Genomic DNA, 25,458 nt, shown 5'->3' on the forward strand with positions numbered 1-25,458 from the left:
GTAGCTCAATTACCAAGCAAGAGATACAGCAGTTCTAGAAGGCGAAACCTCTAGACTTTAGTAGAAATATGCGAATTAAGCCACGGAGAGTATAAAAGCAGCGCAAGCTGAGTAATCAGTAATCAGTTTGATTTAAGGACGCTATCAGTTGCGAAGTGAAGTATAATTGTGAATTATAGTTGTACTACTCTCAAAGTAGGAGTAATTTATTCAACAGTTTAGCGATTCGAACGTTAGCAGAAGGTTTCAAATAAGCGGAATTCCCCAAAATTCGTTACAATATATAATTGTACGAATATATAATTGATGTAAGGTGGCAACCTTTTGTGGGGTTAGTAATACATTCATGTCCAAACTCTTTGCATTTGTTACCATAAGTACCTGGATTATTGATATTAGTGCGGATTGATTTAACATTGACTCACAGATTCTGTAGCCTCATAATATGCAAATATGTATTTTATGCTAGTTGGCAACCCATAAATATTTGTTGCGAAAAACTTTATGAAACATTCGCGTTTGATACCAATATTGCGTTTTCATTTATAGCTATACACAACATTGTCTATTACCTATATGAAAAATTGTATCCCCTTGGGTTATCCGAAGGAGTGTTGAAAATACAGTTCGGAGGTAACCCTAGATGAGAGTTCCCACTAAAAATATTTTACTTAAAAAACACCATGTAAAATAGGGTATCTTCGAACTGCAATTGTTGCAATAGTGTTAGTTTTTATGACAGAGCATCACGTTCTTCGGCAAAGTTTAAACAGCTGTGCCAACGTCGGGCGTTCGTTAGTGAAATGCAATTGCTGCACATTATCATCTAGAGTATCAGCAACTTCCCATCAATAACCAATAATGTTGTTATTACTTGGCTCGAACACACTCATACCTTTCGTTTTATACTCATTTTGATTTATCTCGTTTAAGTTTTAATAAATTGCAAATTGGCGGTAACCCTGTAAAGTCATTTTCGGAGGAGCACCTAAGCCAAAAGTGCCAAAAAGAATACATGTATATTATAGGATTACGTATACATAGATGGCAGCCCTATTTAAAATATTTTTAGTGAAATGAACCATAAACTATCTTTTGATATGGCAATATGAAATATCTCTTTAAAAAAGGTGTAATAGGTGGCAACCTTGTAAATACGTATTCAGTGATAAATCCTAGGTGGAAAGCCATAGAATATGATCGACTATCTATGTAAAAAATTGTATTCAAATTGAGATAGAGGCATTTATTCAAAGAAATAATCCAGTATTTTTAATTGATACTCCCAGGTGGCAACCCACTAAGAATTTTGTTTTGGTACGACGTTAAATACCCTTCGTTTAAAACCCATATGCATACCTCGCTTAATTTAAAAAAAAAACTAAATAAGTGGTAACCTTGTATTAGAGATTTACGCCGTCGATAAACGCCGCCGCCGCCGATTAGGATCGTTTTTCGTACGCCGCCGCCGGTTGTCAAAAATATGTTAATATATTTTCTACTGTTGTTGTTGTTGTAGCGATAAGGTTGCTCCCCGAAGGCTTTGGGGAGTGTTATCGAAGTGATGGTCCTTTGCCGGATACAAATCCGGTACGCTCCGGTACCACAGCTCCATTAAGGTGCAAGCCCGACCATCTCGGGAACTATTTATGTGGCCACATTAAACCTTCAGGCCATTCCCTCCCTCCCTTCCATGAGGAGCTTGGGGTCGCCAAAGTCTCTTCTGTTAGTGAAACAGGATTCGCCGCGGATAGGAGAGGTTGACAATTGGGTTTGGAGAAGCTATATATTGCGCTGGCAACCTGAAGGGTTGCGCTACACAGCCCCTTGAATCTGGAATTTTAGTCGCTTCTTACGACAGGCATACCTACCGCGGGTATATTCTGATCCCCTAACCCGCTGGGGTTTAGGCCATTTATTGTTCATGTCGAAAATTGGTGGGATATGATCGAAAGTGGTATCAACGGATACGCATCACTGCCAGTTATAAGAAACTAATTGCGAAATTTAACTCTTTCTAACTGTTCAAAAGTTATTTAAAAAAAAAAAAACAGACGTTTTCGATGTCACGGACTTTGCATCACCCAATTCACCAAGTTATTAAAACAAAACACTAAAAGAAAAGTTATATAATAAATTTATATGCTCACTTTGCATATTTTTCCAAAAAATAATGAACAATGAATTCAAATAAAATTACCCAAGGCGTTTCAAATTGTTTTCAAATTGTCCTCAAGTTGTTAAAAAAAGCAAAAAAGGTGCCGATTTTTTTAAAGTTGTATATTGCGATTGGTGAAAGAATAAGCCAAATCAGTGATGCAAAATTCTTTAGTAGGTTCTAGGGGCATAAGCACTCCTTTGAAATGATTTTTACCTCATACTTAAGTTGAGGATATATGTACGTATTAAAAGGTTTTGAAAAATCATTTGGGCTTACATTGAAAAATCTGTTGTTTATTTGCGAAACTATATAATAGCGTCTGAAAGGTTAATTTTAATTTTCACACTTCATCCTTCAACACCCAAGTCTCCCGGTTTGACATAAAGATGGCGGCCCTCTCCAAAAGTAGTCCCTTGGACTGAATCACATTGATTATAGCCTACCAACCAAGTTTAAATATCACCTACACGTTACGGCTCCTTTTACAAATGTGAATACGTAGGCACATATGTATATGTATTTACCAGGTGAGGCTTTCTCCTTCGCAAGAACAATCAAAGTGGTGAAGCAAAAGCTTTCCCAAGACAGTCGAAATAATGACCGTGTGTGCTACTACCCTAACGTAGTGGACAGTCGAACCAGTCTGAAAACTTTAGCTACGCGGTCATCCATAATGGTCACTCTCTAACGTTTCAAGTTATTTCTCTGGTGTAGCTCGGCAGCATAGCGCGACAAAAGCATCCGTTGGAAAGTCTTCGGAGCTACACCTAGAGCTTCTAGGAATATGACGTCGACGAAGGTATGAGTTCGAAGTCGAAGTCCTATAGATTCTGTGCTGGCATATCGTGTGAGGGTCAGGAGGCGTGGTAGCAACTGGTGGTCGGGATTGCTACTGTTCGCACATCGGGAATTGTAGCTCTTAAAAACAGCCGAAAAAAGTGGAGGCGCCCTGTGCCACGAGAGTCATGAGTATTAATAGACCATTAATAGCAACCGTAAGTCGCCGAAGCCTATCTGGAGTAAGTGAACGAGGGACAATCCCTCCGCAAGGAGCTACTCCTGAAATTTTTTTAGCGGTCTGCGAGATCTTGAGACAAAAACCCCGGATCTTTCCGAAATGGTCGACACGTTTTTAATAGAAAAATCAAGCTTTTTAAAGTAAGAAAACCGGCGCACGCCGCCGCCGCCGGTATATAATAGAGCCTACGCCGCCGCCGCGATAAAGTGATCGACGTAAACCTCTACCTTGTATAGACATCCTCAGTGGCAACACCTACTAGCGACATTTTAGAACCAATTTAAATTCAAATTTGTTGAGCCGCTTCCCAAAAGGTTATGTTAGGTCCATCCATAACATTAAAAAAAAAAAAATTTACAAAAAAAGCCATTTCCGGGATAGATGCGGATAATAAACAAATAAGTTTGATATATTTATGTGGTACTTCCAGGTGGTAATCCCCCAATGCCTTTTTTTAAAAGCGACGTAAAGTATCTTTCTTTAAAAACCCATATCGGCATACTTCGCTTAATGAAAAAAATAATAAAAATAAAAATAAGTGGCAACCTTGCAATATCCTTCAGCTGCGTCACCTATGTGGAAACTCTTAGAATGTCATACTCTATTTCTATAAAATTTTTTCATACAGATCTGTCTAGCCGCTTCCGAGAATATTAGGTTAGGTCGTGACTTCAGTTCACACTTGTTGTTGTTGTTTTAGCAGTGTTTCGCCCCATCCAATAGGTGCGACGATCACAAATTTTCATCAATGTCCTCTAACGGGAGTCCAAGGAAACTTGCAACAGTGGTGGACCATAATGAGAGGGGCGTTAGAGGCGTTGGTTCCACAATACAGTTCAAGAGATGGTTGGTGTCATGTGGGGACACATTACAAGCAGGGCCTATGCTTTGTTTGCCGGGGTTGATTCTGGATAGATAAGAGTTTAACCTGTTACAGTATCCAGATCGAAGTTGAGCTATAGTGTTTCTGGTTTCCCTAGGGAGAGTGGGTTCCTCCTCTGCTAGTTTTGGATATTGTTCTTTGAGTACAGGATTCACCGGGCAATTACTGGCATAGAGGTGCGACGCCTGTTTGTGGAGTTCACTGAGTACCTGCTTATGTTTTTTATCTTCATATGGCTGGTGCCGCATTTCCTCATAATGCTTACGGAAATGACTCCTTAAGCCCCGGGGCGGTGTAGGCTCATAAATCAGTTCACACTTATTGTTGCACAGTGTTGTATAATACTATATAATTTTTATTATTTGTCTGCAATTCATTTCAATTTTATTTCTTCATAGTATGGACTCTACGGCTGTTTTTTTGGTTGTTTTATTTACGTTCTCTTTGGCTCAAGCAAAGATGTACCGGTCGGTCCAACAGCCATTGCAGCCTTACTAGTCTTCCAAACTGCGCATGGCAGTTTAGCAAAAACAATACTACTCACATTCCTCACTGGCGTTATTGAAATGTTAATGGGCATATTTCAGCTGGGCTTCCTAATAGACTTTGTATCGGGGCCGGTTAGTGCGGGTTTCACTAGCGCGGCTGCCCTTATCATTTTCACTTCACAACTTAAGGATATATTGGTTGTGAATACAGCTGGTGATACTTTTCTTCGCATGTGGATCTCAATTATAAAAGATATTCGCAATATAAGCTGGAGTGATGCAATTTTAGGTGTAAGCAGCGTTTTTTTATTGCTTGCGCTACGTCTTATGACTACAATAAAAGTTGGCCCCAAGGAAGGCAAAACGCGCTGGCAAAGGATATTGGAAAATGCACTCTGGATAATTGGCACCTCACGTAATGCTGTATTGGTAGGTTTAGTTACCATTTTGGGTTACTATCTGCGTAGTTCCGATATTGAGCTATTCAAGATGGTCGGTTATGTGCCAAAAGGTTTACCCTCATTTAAAGTACCACCATTCTCAGAGACGACATACACTAACACGACTAGCGGTGAAGTAATTGAAAAGAGAGAGAATTTTGTAGATATGGTTAGCAGTTTGGGTACGGGTTTGATTGTGGTGCCACTGATATCGCTCTTGGAGAATACTGCGCTGGTGCAAGCGTTCGGTGAGTGAATGTGATGAATTTTGTAGCTTGAAAATTGTTTTAATAAATTTGTTTGCTTATTTTTTACAGCTGATGGCAAACCGTGCGATGCTAATCAAGAGCTCATCGCTATTGGTCTATGCAACATTGGTAATTCATTTGCGCAGGGTTTTCGTGGTAATGGACCCATTGCTCGTGGCGCTGTTTTGAATGCTAGCGGTGTTCGTACGCCAATGTCCAATCTGTATACAGGCATTATTGTCATATTTGCTTTACTTTGGCTAACTCCAGCTTTTTATTATATTCCAAATGCCGCTTTGGCAGCAATTATTTTGTCTGCAGTCATATTTATGGTGCAATATCGTGTAATCAAGCCAATGTGGCGTAGTAAAAGTAAGTACAATTTTTTTAATGTTTTGTAGTATAGTAGTTTTTGAACACAGGCTAATTTGGACAAAGAAATCGGTCGAAAATGGAATCCCTAAGCCGTGCGCGGCATATACTTACTTACTTAATTGGCGTTTAAGCGTTTAAACGGTTATTGCCGTCCAACAAGGCCCGCCAGTCGCTCCACATCTCTGCCAACAGGCGCCAATTGGTCACACCAACCTCTACTTCCATAGGCGTGTTCCGATAGAAACACTTCTTGACCGGAGCGTTATCTTTCATTCGCATAACATGGCCCAGCCAGCGCAGCCGCTGCGTTTTAGTTCGCCGGACTATGTTGAAGTCTGTGTATAGCTCGTACAGCTCATCGTTAAATCGCCATGTCAACGCCTAGAGGTCCATAAATATTTCGAAGAACTTTTCTCTCGAACACTCCCAGATCCATTTTATCTGATGTTGTCATGGTCCCTGCTTCTCCGAGGGAGGACTTTACTTTTCAACTGCCTACCTATTCCAAAGTAGCATTTATTAGCTAGACTGATTCTTCGCTGGATCTCTGAGCTGATGTTGTTGATGCTGGTGCCCAAATAAACAAAGTCTTTGACTATTTCCAAATTATGGCTGCCAACAGTAGCGTGGTTGCCAAAGCGCATATGCGCTGACTCTTTGCTCGATTACAGCAGTACTTCGTTTTGTCCTCATTCACCATCAAACCCATCTTTACCGCTTCTTTTTCCAGTTTGGAGTAAGCAGGACTAACGGCGCGGGTGTTTAGGCCGATTATATCAATGTCATCAGCATAGGCCAGTAATTGTACGCTTTTATTGAATATTGTTCCAGAGCGGTTAAGATCTGCAGCTAGTATAATTTTCTCCAGCACCAAAGTACAGAAATCGCACGATAGGGAGTCGCCCTGTCTGAAACCTCGTTTAGTTTCGAACGGCTCGGAGAGGCCCTTCTCAATTCTGACTGAGCTGATGGTGTTGTTTAACGTCATTCTGCAGGGCCGTATAAGTTTTGCGGGGAAGCCAAATTCAGAAAGAGTGGCATATAGGAAGCTCCTTTTCGTGCTGTCGAAGGCGGCTTTAAAATTGACGAAGAGATGATGTGTGTCGACTCTTTTCGCGGGGTTTTCCAAGATTTGGCGCATTGTGAAAATCTGGTCGATGGCAGATTTACCAAGTCTGAAGCCGCACTGATAAGGTCCAATCAGCCGATTCACGGTGGGCTTCAATCTTTCGCACAATACACTTGAAAGGACCTTATATGCGATATTAAGAAGGCTGATTCCACGATAGTTGGTGCATTTTGCAGTATCCCCCTTCTTGTGATCTGGGCAAAGAACACTTAGATTCCAACCGTCGAGCATGCACTCGTCCGCCCATATTTTGCTAAGAAGCTGCTGCATGCGCCTTACCAACTCCTCGCCGCCGTACTTGAATAGCTCCGCAGGCAATCCATCAGCGCCCACGGCCTTGTTGTTTTTCAATATGGTTATTGCTATTTTAACTTCGTCATAATCGGGCGGGGGACATATATTCCATCATCATCGATTGCGGGATCGGGTTCTTAATCTCTGCGCGGTGAATTGCTGCCTCCATTTAGGAGAGCAGAGAAGTGTTCCCTCCATAATCTAAGTACTTTCTGGACATCAGTTACTAGGTTGCCGTTTTCGTTCTTACAGGAGTTTGCCCCGGTCTTAAAACCTTCCGTCTGTCGCCGAATTTTTTGGTAAAATTTTCGGGCGTTACTCCTGGTGGCTGCCGTGTTGTGATGGTAGCGTGCTCCGCCTACCACACCTTATGCCCTGGGTTCACATCCCGGGCAAAGCAACATCAAAATTTTAGAAATAAAGTTTTTCAATTAGAAACAAATTTTTCTAAGCGGGGTCGCCCCTCGGCAGTGTCTGGCAAGCGCTCCGGGTGTATTTCTGCCATGAAAAGCTCTCTGTGAAAACTCATCTGCCTTGCAGATGCCGTTCGGAGTCGGCATAAACAACAAGCTCCTCACACTCACGCCTTTCTGCCTCTGTTTTTTCTTCCTGAAAAGCGTCTCGCATCCTTTTTTAAGTCGCGATAGCGTTCACACACTCCTCTTGTTGCGTTCGCTTTTAACGTAACGACATTCTTCATCGTACCAGTTGTTTTTCCGTGCCGCCGGTAACCAATTTTTTCCTCGGCGGCAGTACGAAGTACTTTCGAGATATGCTCCCACTGCTCCTGCATTCATTCAGGCTGAGTTGAGCTCTCAGATAGCAGGTGTGAGAGTCGAGTTGCGAAATCATTGGCAGCCTGTTGCGATTGCAGCCTTCTGACGTCTAGCTTTCCTTGTGTTTTTGTTCCTTGGTTTTAACCGCGCAGAGGCGGGTGCGTATTTTGGCTGGGACGAGATAATGGGCCGAGTCGATGTTAGGTCCTCTGATCGGTCGCACATCTAAAACACTAGGAGCATGCCGTCCGTTTATCACAACGTGATCGATCTGATTGCGAGTATTTGGATAGGGGGACAGCCATGTAGCTTGATGTATCTTTTTATGCATGAACCTCGTGCTGGAAATGACCATGTTTCGAGCACCGGCAAAGTCAATCAGCCTCAGTTCATTAGGAGAAGTTTCATTGTGTAGGCTGAACTTTCTGACTGTAAGGCCAAAAATACCTACTTTGCCCACCCTGGCGTTAAAGTCGCCAAGCACAACTTTTATATCATGGCGGGACAGCGTTCGTATGCGCGTTCTAATTATTCATAAAAAGCGTCTTTCACCTCATCGACTTTCTCCTCTGTCGCTGCATGGGCGCAGATGAATGATATATTAAAAAAGTTTGCTTTTATTCGGATAGCGGCGAGACGTTCGTCCACAGGCGTGAACACCAGTACTTGGCGACAAAGTCTCTCTTCCACCACGAATCCGACGCCGAAACTGCGCTTATTTGTATGGCCACTCCAATAGATGTCACAATTTTTAACCTTCTTTCTTCCTTGATTCGTCCAACGCATTTCTTGAATAGCGGTGATGTCAGATTTTGCTTTGACGATGACATCAACCAGCCGGGCATCTGCACCAATCCCATTCAGGGAGCGGACGTTCCAGGTACATGCCCTCAATTCATACAAACGTTTGCCATGGTCGTCATCAATAGAGGGTTGTTCTTTTATCCGAGGCTTGTTTTTGCTTTTCATTGGAGTGTGGTTTGACGTGGCGGGTCCCAACCCCAGCGCACAAACCGCTCAGCGGGTCTGAAAATATTACTTGCACGTTTATATAGCGAGCCGCTTGATCGAAGACAGACGCAGGCTTGCAGCCGCACCTCGTGGTGGAAAGACGCTGCTGATGAAAGATCCCCTGGCTAGCCCTTAAACCGATTATGTCAGAGTGGCCTAGCTACGTCGTCGCCCGGCATATACGCATGTATTAATACTTGAAGTTGAGGTACTGATGAAAGAATAGAATATGCGCAGATCTCTGCCATGTCAAGCTCTCTCAAAAAATAAGAAATTAATTTCGGCTTCATGTCTTTTACGAACTTTTGCTCCAACGTTTTAAACGCAAACCGTAACCAACTTCTTATTGAATTTTGGCCTAGATCGTTCACTTTTGGAAATCGTAAAGAAACTGCTTATGAGAAGGACTATCCAAACAGGTCTAGGAGTATCCCTGCACTGAATGCAGTCCTACCCTGAACCTACATTTACGTTGGCTATGCCAACACTTTTAGAGACTTGCGTCAGCTAGATTTTGCCACACCGATCTGGGAAAGGGGATTATTTCTATTAACACTCTGACTTCACGGCTTTCATAGCGAATGGTTTTGCACGCTCCTTAAGTATAGGGAGTCATTGTAACGTCTTTCAGGTAGAATAAACAGCCATAAGTGAGACCACTGCCGCTATGTAAGAACGCAACATCCGTGGGAATTTACTATGACAGTGTAGCAGCGATCAAAAGACTGCGGACAGTGTTCATATGCACTTGATCCGAGCGACTTTCAAAAACATCGGTTCATATCACTTCTTTTTAACGACGCCCACAACAACAATTGAAAAATTATTGTTTTGAGAAAATGTATCAGGATAAATAAAAAATCTAATAAATCTGAACGGCTGATTGTATAGTATTAAAACTGTACCTCAATTCAAAATCGTATTAGCCGTACCTTACAAGGTTGTCCAAGCTGAACAACGGGATCTGGCATAGCTGAATAGACAAATATTTATCGCTATAAAAATACATCTGATTTTTGGGAGAGTCGAAAGAATCGAAACATTTTAAGGAGAATTGCCCTCTGCTTTAAAAGGATCGAATAGTGTATCGTATATGACAATCTCTGCACCAGAGGGTTAAATGTTTCAATTTTACTATGGAAAATTCAGTTTCCATTAAACCGAAACCTTACCATTGAACTTAAATTTTCTTATAGAGCTGTTGGCATTGATCAATTTGAAAATCAACTTTAGTTGCAATAGAAGTTGTTTGAACAATTGATTTCAGAAAAGAAACCACTTCTTTACATAATTTCACAATCAATCATATTAGGACGATAGAATTAATCAATAGGATTGGATTAAGAAAAAAAATAATGATTGAGATATTGAATCAAAAGTGCGCCGCGTAGGAATTTTGTTGCATGCGATCAAACCATGCCCCATTTATAATTGCCAACGTTCAAATTAAACAATAAATTGATTTAAAAGTTGATCAATAAAAATGTATTTATTGAGTAATTTTTAACTCTTCCTATTCTTTTGCAGAAACTGATCTGATTCCTGGCGTCGGCGCCTTTGTTGCTTGCCTCATACTGCCGCTACAAGTTGGCATACTCGTTGGCGTAGGCATCAATATAATTTTCATTTTATATAGCGCTGCCCGTCCTAAGTTAACCGTCGAAACTATGAGCGTAAGTAACTGAAGCCTCAACCTTTATTTACAGCAAAAGTGAAAATTTTTAATTCAATTTACGTCTTAACACATTTCAGACTTCGAATGGCATCAAATATCTTATGCTTACACCAGATCGTTGTTTAATCTTTCCATCTGTTGAATTTGTTCGCAGTGTCATTAACAAACAAGGCCGGAAATCTACGTTGCCCGTGATAATTGATTGCACTTATATTTATGGCGCCGATTTTACAGCTGCCAAGGTGGTGTCACTGCTAATTAATGATTTTGAAGCGCGTAATCAGAAACTTTACTTTTATAATTTACAACCACGTGTTGCTCATGTTTTCGAAGGCTTGAATACGAAATTAAGGGTTATTTATAATGCAGAACATTTGGAAATGGAATTGTGTGGTAAAAGACATATTAAAAATTTTAACAAATTGATTGTTAGTTGACTTGGTGGTTATCAATTGAATTGAAATGCTCTCAATGGTCAAATCACAGGAATATACTGTACGAGTATAGAGTCATTATGTAGTTCTTTAAGAAAAAAAAAAGTATATGCTCAATCATTTTGTGATATTATATGCGTAGCAAACAACACTAATATTCCATCGATCACTCATAGCACTGCGCTACCAAAACGAGGTTTAGTTCTGCCTTATGAACCAAATATACTTTTCCGGAAAGAGGAAGAAAAATAAAAATACTCGTGTATCGGCGATTTTCATGTACACGTCAGAATTTTTTTTATATATAAAGTACTAGCAGACCCGGCAGACGTTGTTCTGCCCTAAATTTGGTCTATCTGCATACATTTTACTAAGCTTTTTCCGTCTAACTCTGCCCTCGCCCCTCTACACTTTTTCCTGATCTTTGTATTCATTCCTCCCTTCGTATTTTTCGGTTCATCTATCTCCATCTTCGTCTCATTCTATCTCTTTCTCAGTCTCCTTCTCTATTTTCTCTTCTCTCAAGTTTTTCTCATTCTTCTTCATATCTTATTGCCAGTCCCACAGTGTGGTATGTATTTTGTTCCAGTCCCATTCCGAGTCTCAGTCTCAGTCCGAATCCTAGTCCTAATCACAGTCCCAGTCCGGTCTGGTCTACTTCCCCGAAAAAAGCATCGTAAATACTAATATAGGCAAATTTATATACCAAATTTCAGGCAAATCGAATAGGACCAAGCGGTGTAAAACTTACTCTGTACTAAAGCACACATCAACAGCTTCAATTTGATACCCATAATGTACAAACACATTCTAGGTGTATACGGGTCCATGTTTTGGCCTATATCTCGAGACCCTAGTCACCCAACGGTGTAAAACTTACTCTGTACTAGAACATACAGCAACAGCTTCGATTTGATACCCATAATGTAAAAACACATTCTAGGTGTATCCGGGTCCACGTTTTGGCCTATATCTCGAGACCCTAGTCACCCAGTGGCATAAAACTTACTCTGTACTAAATCACACATCAACAGTTTCAACTTGATATCCATAATGTAAAAAGACATTCTAGTGTTACCCGGATCCACGTTTTGGCCTATATCTCGAAACCCTAGTCACCAATAGGTGTGAAAACTACCCTGTACTAAAGCACTCATCAACAGCTTCAATTTGATACCCATAATGTAAAAACACTATCTAGGCATTCACGGTCCCACGTTTTGGCCTATATCTCGAAACCCTAGTCACCCACGGGTATGAAAATTACCCTCTACTAAAGCACTCATCAACAGTTTTCATTTGATATCCATATCCTATAAACACATTCTAGGGGTACCCAGCGGGTTCGGGGGTCAGAATATACCCGCGGTAGGTATGCCTGTCGTAAGAGGCGACTAAAATACCAGATTCAAGGGACTGTGTAGCGCAACCCTTCAGGTTGCCAGCGCAATATATAGCTTCTCCAAATCCAATTGTCAACCTCACCTATCCGCGGCGAATCCTGTTTTACTAACAGACGAGGCTCTGGCGACCCCAAGCTCCTCATAGAACTTGGGGGTGGGGAGGGAGGGATGGCCTGAAGGTTTAATATGGCCATATAAATCGTTCCCGAGATGGTCTGGCTAGCACATTAATGGTGCTGTTACCGGAGCGTACCGGATCTGTATCCGGCAAAGGACCATCACATCGATAAGACTCCCCAAATCCTTCGGGGGGTAACATTATCGCTACAACAACAGGGGTACCCGCGTCCACGTTTTGGCCTATATCTCGAGACCCTATTCACCCATTTGTATGAAAATTACTCTCTACTGAAGCGCTCATCAACAGCTTTAATTTGATATCCATATTCTATAAACACATTCTAGGGGTACCCGGGTCCACGTTTTGGCTTATATTTCGAGACTCTGTGCGTCGATCCTGAATTTTCTTTGCTATTCACGGAGTCCGAGACCTTTCCAACGAATGCAAAACCGTGGGAATCGGTTCGTGCGTTCTGGAGTTATAGCGTCAGGAAGGAAAACCCGACTTATTTTTATATTATAGATAAAGCCCGTAGTGTCCGTCTGTCCGCCATAAACAGTTTAGTGTTAGAAAGTTACTATTGATAAACTACAAATATATGGAGTAGGATGGGTCGAAAAACAATTTTTTTTTCGGAATGCTTGAGTAGTTTAAAAATTTGGAGTCCCTTCAAATTATGCCGAAAAAAGTGAAAAAAAATAAAAAAAAAAATCTGGAAAATCTGAGAATTGATAAAAATCTATTTTTTAATTTACGTGATACAGACATTTTCACGAGTATGCCTGCAAAAATTCAGCTCGATTGGACCACGGAAAAAGGGTTAAAAATCGACCAAAGTCTTTCACACAGGCGGACAGACGGACACTAAGAGCTTTATACTTTTTACATAAAAAAATTCTGACATGTACATGAAAATCGCCGATACACGTGTATTTTTATTTTTTCTCCCCTTTCCGAAAAAGTATGTTTGGTTCATAGGACAGAATGTGTGTAACGCGGTGTAAGTAACAGTTACAGGAAAACTTTACAAGGAAAAAACACTTTGTTTTCTTTGGCTATGAAAAAGAAAAGCTGCTCTTAGAAAAATATTTGAATTGCGACTGTCTCAGAACTAAATCGCTTACCTATTGTTGTATTTAATTGAATTTATTAATACCCAGCACATAGTGTTCTTAAAACGAGTTCTCAAACAAAGCATTCTTCATACAAATTCCGAAATAATATCGCGTGTTTGAAATCAATCTTTCACTCAGTCGACGAACTTTACCTAAAGAAACACATTTGTTTAAATTTCACTTGCTATATGATTAAGCCCATGACGATATAATATTGTAACGAATTTACTGCAATTCCGCTTATTTCAAATCTTCTACTAAAGTTCGAATCACTAAACTTTTGAATAAATAACACCACTATTCAGTAATGCAAAATGGTCTTTATAAGACTACTTTGAAAATAACACTTCTATTGCTCGACAGATAGCGTGCTTAACCAAAACTGATTCTCGCGCCCCTACGGTTGGTGTTTTATACTCTGTGATTTCCTCGTTGCATCTTCTAGGCGCTTCCAGAATTTACTTCGTTACTGACATATAATAACAACTACAGATGCAGGTGTATAGCTTCTCATATGCGCGCGTATTTGTGAGCGACACTTCCACAATTACAATTGCATACTTTTGGGAGCATCTCAGATAAGATATCTGCATGTGTTTGTGCGTCTCTTCTCCGCTGCGTGTACGTGCATATGTGTAGGCATAATGACTGATCTATTGATGTGCATACAAGGCACTGCTTAGCATCGGCTTAGAGATGAGAGTATCCCTTAGTGTTGCTAATATTCGTCACACTGCCCTCCACCTAAGTCTGATCGTCCCGATCAGACAAATTTCTCGATCTAAACGCCTCTAGCATCTCCAAATGTACCACTCTTCTACTTCGTGGTTTCCCAATGGTTTGTATGCGGTAGATGGTATCACTGATCTTTTTCACAACTTTGTACGGGCCTTCTCAACTGCACCGAAATTTGGATGGAACACCTTTCCGCCGGTGAGGGTTGTATAGCAGTACCAAATCTCCCTTCCGAAAACCTTCCGATTTATTTTCCTTGTCGTACCTGTGTTTCATCTTACTGCTCATTACCCTGGGCCGTTCCTTCACACTCTGTTGTTTGGTCAATGAACTACTTCGTAGTGCTTGCGCTTGAAGGATTAGCTTCGCATAATCAGTATCGTTCCCACGTTTCACAACAGTAGTGCGCCCCGGCCTGAAACTACCCTCGTATTCTTTCTGGAAAATTCTTTCCTTCGTTTTGGTGCGTCCGTTCGGGTTTGTCAATGCCAGTGTTTCTCTCGCAGGTATCTTTGATTTTGTTTTGTTTGGCCCATTCGTTCCATCAACTTTTACCTTTGACTTTCGTGGTCTTTGTCGACTCTTCTCCACCAGTACTCGATTACTGCTGAACCCCTTTTTCAAACTGAAGCTAAGTGGCACATCCTGGTTCTCATAGCGCATAATCTTACTTGGCATATCGATCCTGATGTCATGGTCAACTAAGAAGTCCACTCCCAATATGACTTCATCAACGATCTCCGCCACAACGAATTTGTGTAGAACCATGACATTCCCAATTAAGACTTCACAGATCACTTCTCCCTGGACTTGGTTATACTCGCCAGTAATCGTACGCAATCTTGCTCCAGGTAATGGCTTTACTCTCCTGTTGACCAAGTCGGATCGGATTAAAGAATGAGATGCGCCCGTATCTACAGTCAGTACACGCTCCTTGCCATCCACATTTCCTTTGACGGTAAAACTGCTCGTTTTCCTTCCAGTTTGCGAGATAGGTATCACCCGACATTCAATAGCTGCGGCAGTTCTCGATCTTTACATTTGACTCGCTCTTGCTTATCTCCTCCAGCTTTGCGTTTACGACCAGCCAAGTTGGAACTACCATGACCGGTGCTGCAATGACGCGCAATGTGTCCTGGCTTTCCACACTTAAAACATTTGACTGCATCATTATTCTTCTGCAGCGTACCCTTCAATGCTTCCAAAATTGTGTCTACCCACTCTGGTCTTTCTACTTCCACACGATGAGCCTTATATGCTTGATTACTCAATAGGGAAGCAGTTTCCTGAGTCAATGCATGTGATACCGTTTCAGCAAAAGTTGGCTTTGGGTTTGCGTATGTGGCTCGCTTCGTTTAGACGTCCCGTATGCCATTTATAAAACTCTGGATTTTTACCCTCTCGGTGTATTCCACGGGTGCGTCCGCATTTGCCAAATGAGCCAACCTTTCAACATCCGAAGCAAACTCTTGCAAAGTCTCATTAGCTTTTTGGTAACGGTTTTGCAATTCTATTTGGTATATCTGTTTCCTGTATTCGCTTCCGTATCGCCGTTCTACAGCAGCCATCAATGCGTCATAACTGTTCCGTTCGTACTCTGAAATAGTCTGTAAGATTTCGGCAGCTTGTCCTTTCAATGCTACGAAGAGTGCAGCAACTTTATCTTCAGTATTCCAGTTGTTCACTGTTGCGGTCTTCTCAAACTGTAGCTTAAAGACCTGGAAAGGAAGAGAACCGTCAAAGGATGGTGTTTTTACCTTTGGATTACTCGTTGGAACTGCTGGGCGATTTAGTTGCAACTGCTCGATACGTGCTCTCAAAGCATCCACCTCGGCCTCGATTTTTTCTTCAAACTGTAAAATTTTTGTATCTTGCGCCTCCAACTTCGAGGAAATACGTCCTTCTTGCTCTTCCAGTTGAGCAGAGATCTGCGATGATATCTGTGCTGAAATTTGCGTCGACATTTCGGATATTCGTGCCTCTTGTGCTTCAATCTTCGCTGTTATTTCAGACGACATTTCTGCAATACGTGTCTCCTGTGATTCCATCTTGGATGCCATATATGTCTTCTGTTCTTCCATCTTGGACGTTATGCGTGTCTCCTGCGATTCCAGTTTTGATGCAATTTACGACGACATTGATTTTACTGTCGATGTTTGCGCAGATATTGCAGCCAATATCATGTTCAAGTCTGTGCTCGTAACTCTCTGCGATGTTTCATTTTTCTCTTCAATTTTTGTTGTCTTCTCGCCATCAAGGGGAAAGACATACTCTTCCACGTTAATTCCTTCTGCTTCCATTGCCTCTCGTAGTCGTGCTTGAAGTTCGATTTTAATGCCGCTTGTATTCAATCCACGGCTCTCCAACTCCTTCTTCAGCTGCTGGATCTTTAATTCACTCCACTTTGCCATGCCTAAGTTGTATTCGAAGTCTTCGGAATTTATTCAACAATTCCTCTTCTGACTCCAATTGTAACGAATTTACTGCAATTCCGCTTATTTCAAATCTTCTACTAAGGTTCGAATCACTAAACTGTTGAATAAATAACACCACTATTCAGTAATGCAAAATGGTCTTTATTAGACTACTTTCAAAATAACATTTCTATTGCTCGAGAGTTAGCGTGCTTAATCAAAACTGATTCTCGCGCCTCTACTGTTGGTGCTTTTATACTCTGTGATTTCCTCCTTGCATCTTCTAGGCGCTTCCAGAATTTACTTAGTTACTGCCATATAACTATAACTACAGATGCAGATGTATAGCTTCTCATATGCGCGTGTATTTGTGAGCGACACTTCCACAATTACAATTGCATATTTTTGGGAGCATCTCAGATAAGATATCTGCATGTGTTTGTGCGTCTCTTCTCCGCTGCGTGTACGTACATATGTGTAGGCATAATGATTGATCTATTGATGTGCATACAAGGCACTGCCTAGCATCGGCTTAGAGATGAGAGTATCCCTTAATGTTGTTAATATTCGTCACAATATTTTGTATTGATTAAGAATTTTTAATCTTCTGTAAATTTTTTAAACTATGTGTTATAAGTTGTCAAGATACGAAAATCGATATTATAGTTTTAAAACTCAGTTTGAATGTATTATTTACCTGCTTTAAATTGCTTCACTCAGTAGTATAACTCAAGTACTTGATCATAGTTGCAATATTACATTGTGCAACGTTTTCAGGCCATATTATCAAAACGAAAAATTTCAATCCAGGATGGGGTCGTTTATAGATCGTAGAACATACTTTTGCTTTTGTTTCTTTATTGCTTCGCCATAAAACCGTTGCACTGTTTTAATTATTTTTATTATTATTTTTTTTTTGATAACTTTACATATTTGAAAATCAATTTGTGAACAAAATTTACTTTAAGTGGAGAGGTATGTTAGTGTTATCTGGCTCTATGCTCTCGGAACAGAGTCGTTTGCTCAAAGTACTCTAATAATAACTACTTAAGTAATTAATTTGTATAGTTTTATATACAATTACTAAACTCAAGAACGCACTCTTATGATTGTGTTTTTTTTTTTTTTTGTATATTTATTTAACATTTGAATATTGTATAAATAAATTATTCAAAAATAATAATAATAATACTTTTCTTTGGGGTATGAGTTTAGACATACTTCCAGTGACGTAGCGAAGGGGAGAAGGGTGCTATAAAAACTGCTGGCAATTTTCAATTCTTATAACAATTGATTTCTTGAATATATTCTGAGGCAGGACTTTTTTGAACTGGCAAACGAGGCTGATATCAGTGGCGTAGTGAGGTTTTCTTGCGTCCGGGCAAAATATTTTTTTGCGCCGCCGTTTACTATATCAATATCCCATTTTTCACAAAGAGACTTCGCTTTTTCTATAGCTTCTTTAAAGAGAGTGTGTCGAATTTCGGACATTTCACTCACTAATGATTTAAGATCATGATATACTTCTCTAAAATTCATCCCCGGATCTTGTAATCTGAGCTGCACACGATCAATCCTCCTTAAGATTTCATACCATAAATGAACTAATGTTATGAAACTAAAATTTTGTATATTCAGAACTGGCAGTTATAATAAAAATACAAATTATCCAGGAAGTTCTGCTTTGCGGACCATTTGGCGCCCCCTGTGGGTAGCGCCCGAGGAAATCTCCCTACGCTACTGCATACTTCTATCAGTGAACTTAAGATTGTAGATAGATGGATAATTATAATTTATTGAGGATTGCACTGCAACCATTGGTCTATTGTGCATTCATCTCCTTCACAGCACCTCATACAAGCCGACTTCCTTGATGAGGGATTTAATGTGGGAATGCTCTGGCCATGGTGAGCCCATAAGCGTAGCCCTGCGTCTTGAGGTCTCCGGTGATCGATTGTATAAAACTGTTTATATTAAACTTAAAGGCCGAGACACAATGAAGCTTTTCATACGCAATCTTACAGTAACATCGCCACAATCAACCAAGATGTTGCGTCTGTAAATATAAAAAACTTCAGACTTGGCAATTCAAGTTTATTTCGCCTTGCCCATTCACATACAAGGTTTCGCGAAGCACTGTTATAAACATTCACACTATACAAGAAAAATACTTGCTAACAGATTTTGTGTTCTATTGATTTATTAAATTGGAGTTTTTAACTGTGAAAAATGTTAAAAGAGCCCCAACATATGGCAAAATAATTTAACTTGCGAAGTGTGAAAGCACCCTTAGCCAAAGGAAATGTCGAATTCTTCTCCTTATGCTTTGCTTGCAACAAAAGTTGGAAGTTGGCTACTTTTTCATGTCAGATGGTGCCAGTGTCGCTCGATCTGCCATTTTCCATAAAAATACGTGAAATCTACTCGTATTGCATTAGGTTGCGTTATACGCACAAATTGCTTATGTGACGGGGCTTGAAATGGCTTCAAAAGCAAGCCTCGCTTAGGGCAATTAGAGCTTAGAGTTGTGCTAAAATAGCTACATAAGGGAGAAGGGAATGCGTCTCCTTGCTAAAAACCTGACTATGGTCTCAAACGTGGATGCGTCAGGCAAGTTATCTTTTTAACTCAGATTTAGTTTGTCATAAGGGGATAAACTTATACTTTACTGAAGTTTATTTGGCGCAGAAACTTTATAGATTTTTCAAAAGCTAAAATAATCATAACCTAATATATGTATTACCAACCTTTGTATAGAGATTGTTGTGAAGCATGAGGTTTATCAAAACGCCTAAAATTATACATGAGAGCTGCTATAGCCTAAAGTCTAATTTTTTTTAGTGTAAAAAGCTTTTTTAATTCTTTTACCCAGTAAGAAAAAAACATATTCAGAGCGTGCAAATATAGGTAAATAGAATATTATTGTTGAATAGCGGCAAAGCTATTATACAACAAAGAGTCAGTTTATTAAGTATTTCTGGATTAAGGAAGGGTAAATATACTCTATTGGTGCAAGAAGAACCAGGTAGATCAAGATCCTGTGTGCTTGTTAAAAAGCAGTTTAAAGCTTTTCTTCTTTGTAGTGTTAGCAATAACGATGTCTCAACAGTTAACACTCTATGGGTGGTTTCGTTTTTCGTTTGCCGAGAGCGGTTTACTTTTCAATTGAGGTTAAAATAGCATTTACATATTGGCAAGAGTGATTCACTGCTAGATTTCTAAGCTGACGTTGTTATTTGGCTTAGCATTAAGCGAAATTAAACGAAATCGTTTGCTATTGCGAAATTATGGCAGCCAACAGAGACTTCGATTTTCCCTTATTCACCATCAAACCCATCTTTTCCGCTTCTTTTTCCGCTTGAGGTAAACAGAACTTACGTAGGGTTTCAGAAATTGCATGACTTGCGGTCATCCCGTCTGAAACCTTGTTTATTTTGGAAGAGCTCAGAAAGATCCTTCCTAATTCTGACTGAGCTGGTGGTATGGCCCATCGCCATTCGTATAATTGTATAAGTTTTGTGCGCATATATGTATTACCAACCTTTGTATAGAGATTGTTGTGAAGCATGAGGTTTATCAAAACGCCTAAAATTATACATGAGAGCTGCTATAGCCTAAAGTCTAATTTTTTTTTAGTGTAAAAAGCTTTTTTAATTCTGTTACCCAGTAAGAAAAAAACATATTCAGAGCGTGCAAATATAGGTAAATAGAATATTATTGTTGAATAGCGGCAAAGCTATTATACAACAAAGAGTCAGTTTATTAAGTATTTCTGGATTAAGGAAGGGTAAATATAATCTATTGGTGCAAGAAGAACCAGGTAGATCAAGATCCTGTGTGCTTGTTAAAAAGCAGTTTAAAGCTTTTCTTCTTTGTAGTGTTAGCAATAACGATGTCTCAACAGTTAACACTCTATGGGTGGTTTCGTTTTTCGTTTGCCGAGAGCGGTTTACTTTTCAATTGAGGTTAAAATAGCATTTACATATTGGCAAGAGTGATTCACTGCTAGATTTCTAAGCTGACGTTGTTATTTGGCTTAATGCTGGTTCACAAATAAACGAAATCGTTTGCTATTGCGAAATTATGGCAGCCAACAGAGACTTCGATTTTCCCTCATTCACCATCAAACCCATCTTTTCCGCTTCTTTTTCCGCTTGAGGTAAACAGAACTTACGTAGGGTTTCAGAAATTGCATAACTTGCGGTCATCCCGTCTGAAACCTTGTTTATTTTGGAAGAGCTCAGAAAGATCCTTCCTAATTCTGACTGAGCTGGTGGTATGGCCCATCGCCATTCGTATAATTGTATAAGTTTTGTGCGCAAACAGAATTCAACATTGCGGCATAAAGGCAACTCGTTTTCGTGCTATCAAGGCGGCTTTAAAATCAACAAAGAACTGACGTGCGTCAATTCCTTTTTGTTGTTTTTTTTCCAATGCTTGGTATATAGATATACAAGGATAGTCGTATTATGCTCGACTTAAAAAAATCTGCATCAAAATAAAAACTACCTCTGTCCGTTTTTCATCTAATCAAGAAAAGCCACGTGCAGGATACGATTTTTTCCGACGAGGAAGTCATTTATTATTGCAACCAGGAGGATTTTAAGAAGTACTCATATACAGAAAAAAACGATTTAGGGCTGTTATTGGAATGAACCAAAGGAGTTATGCCCGTATTACTTTGTTTGATTTAAATAAAATTATCTCATGTTCAACTACAATCTTCCGAGGACGGAAGACCTAATATAGAGCTTTCTGTGTGATATCCAATCCCTGCTGGGGGAGGAAAGCTTCTCATGAAGCAATAGTGTTTTAAACCTTTTGGTCGTAAGGGATTCATCTTAACGGATCAGGGTGGGTGTACCGTATCGAACGCTTTCTACAGGACGAGTGCCACTATATCGTCGCGAACAGGGTTGTGGTTAAGACCGTAATTTATTTGATGGTATTTAGGTAGTCGAAGGTTCGCGATAGAGGAAAGAAGCAGAATCGTCTGAAATGTCTTTGACTCCTTGTTTTTGGATTTTTCTTGCCTTGAGTTTTTGAAACACCTTTCCATAATAACTTTTCAACTTAACGATCCCTACGGACATACATATAAGCGCAGTTCAGTAAATAGATAAGCAGCTCAGAAAGTTTTTTCATCGACAATCGTTGATGATATCAAAGGAAGAGTGAAAAACTCCGAGTTCTAGGAAAATGAAATACAAAATTAAACTTATAGTCGGTAATCGTTTAACATAAGGATTCAATATGAAGCAACATATTGTACGTAGCGTTACAATAACGTAACCCCCTGTATTTCCTTATTCACTTAAACCTGAACCTCCCTGTACTTATTTTTCTATAGCATAACCAACAACCACTTGTACTTATTCTTATATAGCATAGTCAACAACCACTGATATCAAACCAATGAAAATCACAATAATGGTGTGTTGACTTCTCAACCAGTTTGCGGCACCACCCATATAAACATCAAATTTGCATTTTTGCAATTCAGTCCTCACAGGTGAGCCAGCGGGAGTGGTTGTCTTTTTAAAGACAAAGTAACCACTTCGGCTAGCTTGCTGAGTGGAAGCGGCGCTGTCATGGCGCGGGTCACCCTCCACCAGGGCTGGACGACGCGAGTGGTGTCTTCGGACTAATTTTCCCTCCGTCGCCCACCTTGGTGCTTGAGCGGCCCGCTGCTTCAATGATCAAATACCCCCTCAGCTCGGGCTGCGAGGCAGGGGCGCCGTCATGGCGCGGGTCACCTTCCACCAGGGCTGGACGACGCGAGTGGTGTCTTCGGACTACTTTTCTCTCCGTCGCCCACCTTGGTGCTTGATCGGCCCGCCGCCTCAATGACCCAAAGCACCCCTCCCCCTCAGCTCTGGTTTAATTGGCTGGCCGGAGCGGTGGGACCACTCCCACTAGTTAGCTAGGGAGAAGAGGGTGCGGCCGTGGCGCGAGTCACCCCTTGCTGCACCAGGATGACGAGAGTGGTGTCTTCGGGCTACTTTTCCCTCCGTCGCCCTGGTCTGGTAAGGAATGACCCGCTGCCCGAACGACCGCACGACCCCTCTCCATAGCTCTGGTTTCAGCCGTGAGCCGATGCGTGCGCACAGGGGCTACCGCTGTGCGTTAAGGTGCACTTCCCCTCCGCCCACGGGTCGACCCACGGTGCCCCGGCTGGTACAACTCCGCCCCCTTACGACCCTTCTACTTATGTGCAAGTAGGGAGGCGGGGGTGTCCAGCGGTGAAACCAGCACTAACGAGTCCTCACAGTCTCTTCCCCAGGTGACCGACCCCGCGGACTACCGATCCTGCCGAAGGCTACCGATCAATCCCATCCCGCCGATACCGTCAACCGAGCCGCCGCTGTCCAGGTAAACACCATCTCCAGCCTACTTCCCCCCTCTCCCCGGCCCTGGTACGCACTCCGTAGCCCACCGCCGCTGCCGTCTGCATCCGTCACGCCGCTGCTTCGACGACCGTTGGCCGTCTGCCATCCTACCGCCGTTAATCCGCTTCATCCGTCCCGCCGCTGCTACGACGACCATTCGTCGTTCGCCGTCCTACCACCGTTAAGCTGCTGCATCCGTCACGCCGTTGCCACGACGACCGTTGGCCGTCTGCCACCCTACCGCCGTTAAGGCGAGGCATCCGTCCCGCCGTTGCTACACTAGCCACTGGCCGCTTGCCATCCTACCGCCGTACGAGTCCGCCTGTCACCCGACCGCTCAACCGCCCTACCGAACCTCCTCTACCCCAACGACCGTTAGCCGCCGCTCCGCCCCCTCGCCATCTTGCGACGAAAAGCTGCTGCCCGCCTAATATCTCCAGCCGTGTGTGCGTGTGTTCGTAACACATAAATATCGTGTATTTATTCAGTAGGGGTTTGTGGGACCTTTACTCGACTCTGGATTGACTCAGCGTTACCCCAGCCTTAGACAAAACCCACCTCATAAATGGCGCCCGAGCAGGGACCCTCCTCCGCAGATGACCGTGGAAAAACAAATACAACAACCACCAACACTGCCGGGGCGGGTTCGACGAACACACCATCAGAAACAACAAACACACCGGCCCCCGAAGGTACGACGCTGAATACCGACTCACTCAATTGGATCTACTTACTGAAAAGGGAGAGGCTGATAGAGGAATGTAAGAAGCATAGCATTCCCGTGGAAGGCCAAACCGTAGCCGATCTACGCTGCACACTGAGCACGTACGTGCAAGCAAAACGCACGAGGAAATCAAGCGAAGACCTACTGAAGGAGTTGGAGAAGGAAGTAGAAGAGGACGAAGGGAAACCAGTTAAACTACCAACACCGACACTAAACATCACCCCAACACAACCGACCAAGTCAATAACCGCCATCCAGGTACAAAATTCCCTCTCGCATGCGCATGAGAGAGAACGCGCGCAACCGAAACGAGACGAAATGAGCACCAGTATGCTAATGAATACCGTCCGCCACTGGGATCTGCATTTTTCGGGAGAGGAGTCGCTGCACGAATTTCTGGAGAGAATAGAGGAGCTCCCCGAATGCTACCGCATCCCTGTCGACCGACTCCTCCTAACGCTGCCGGAACTGCTGCGTGGCAAAGCACTCCAATGGTACCGCATCCGTAAGCAACAAATCAACCACTGGAGCGATTTTCGAAGGGAGGTGAAATTTTTTTTCTGCCTAAGCGTCAGCTTCAACATTTAGAAGAGGCCATCCGAAAACGCAGGCAACAAGGCCGAGAAAAAGCCAAGGTCTTTGTCCTGGCATTGGAAACGCTGATCCGCCAGCATCCGACAATGTGCAAGGAAAATCACCTCGAGCGAATATACGATGGCCTACGCGTTGAATACCGCCTCTTCGTCAAGCGGAGCGAGTTTAAGACGATCGATGATCTCCTGGAAATAACGGAGGAATATGAGCTGCTAAAAAGCGAGGAAGCGAAACAGGACAAAGAGGCGATCCACAGCCTGTATCATCTTCAAAAGGAGTACGATAGCAAGGAGTGCTGCTGGCGCTGCAAGGAACGCGGACACCGCCGCTTCCAATGCAGGGGCCGCTGGAGAATGTTCTGCTCCAGGTGTGGAGAAGACAACATCCTCTCCAGGGACTGACTATGCCCTTCGACCAACCAATCCACCGACAACAACACATCCAGGATGCCGTCAAGGTATGTGAGAGGAAGCCGCCAAGCATTATTTGTGCGGCCACAGAAGCCTATTGAACCACCAGCCTGCGATCCCGCTGCCGAAATGCAAGTAGATGACCGTTTCTATATACCGATAACCATCGAGGGCATGAGCGTGCGTGCGCTAGTGGACACCGGCGCCACCCTTTCATACGTCGATGAGTCAATACTAAATCACCTGGAGAGAAGCAACATCAAACCACGTCTTAACAGGCGGAGCGTCCAATTGGCAGACCAAACGTGTGTCTATAGTTCGAATTCCTACACAGCAAGGATAACGTACCAAGGACGAACGACCAACACAATGATGTCCGTCATCCCGAGCCTGGCAGAACGGATGATCATAGGTATGGACTTTTTACGGGAAAGGGGAATCACCCTCACGCTAGATGGCCAGCCGTTAGAAGCCACTTTGACCAGAAGATCAGCCGAGTTAGACACACTATGTGCAATGACCAGCTGGGAACACGTGAGCAATCGCCAAAATTCGGAGCAGGAAACTTTTTCAGCGCACCACCAGAAGCGATTGAGTAAAACCGTTAGCCCAATTACCGCA

At 42.1% G+C, this 25,458-nt stretch overlaps 1 protein-coding gene across 1 annotated transcript in view; it reads left to right on the top strand.

Moving 5' to 3' along the window:
* Positions 1-17,891, top strand: part of LOC137237409 (sodium-independent sulfate anion transporter) — a 42,622-nt gene extending 24,731 nt beyond the window's left edge. The window contains exons 2-5 of the mRNA XM_067761009.1: positions 4,461-5,238; positions 5,308-5,610; positions 10,351-10,496; positions 10,576-17,891. Coding sequence (XP_067617110.1) covers positions 4,461-5,238; positions 5,308-5,610; positions 10,351-10,496; positions 10,576-10,935 — 1,587 coding nt within the window. The 3' untranslated portion in view covers positions 10,936-17,891. The remainder of the gene's footprint in view (positions 1-4,460; positions 5,239-5,307; positions 5,611-10,350; positions 10,497-10,575) is intronic.
* Positions 17,892-25,458: the final 7,567 nt, after the last annotated feature.

This window comes from Eurosta solidaginis, chromosome 1 (genome assembly GCF_040869045.1).
Source record: "Eurosta solidaginis isolate ZX-2024a chromosome 1, ASM4086904v1, whole genome shotgun sequence".
Classification (NCBI taxonomy): domain Eukaryota; kingdom Metazoa; phylum Arthropoda; class Insecta; order Diptera; family Tephritidae; genus Eurosta; species Eurosta solidaginis.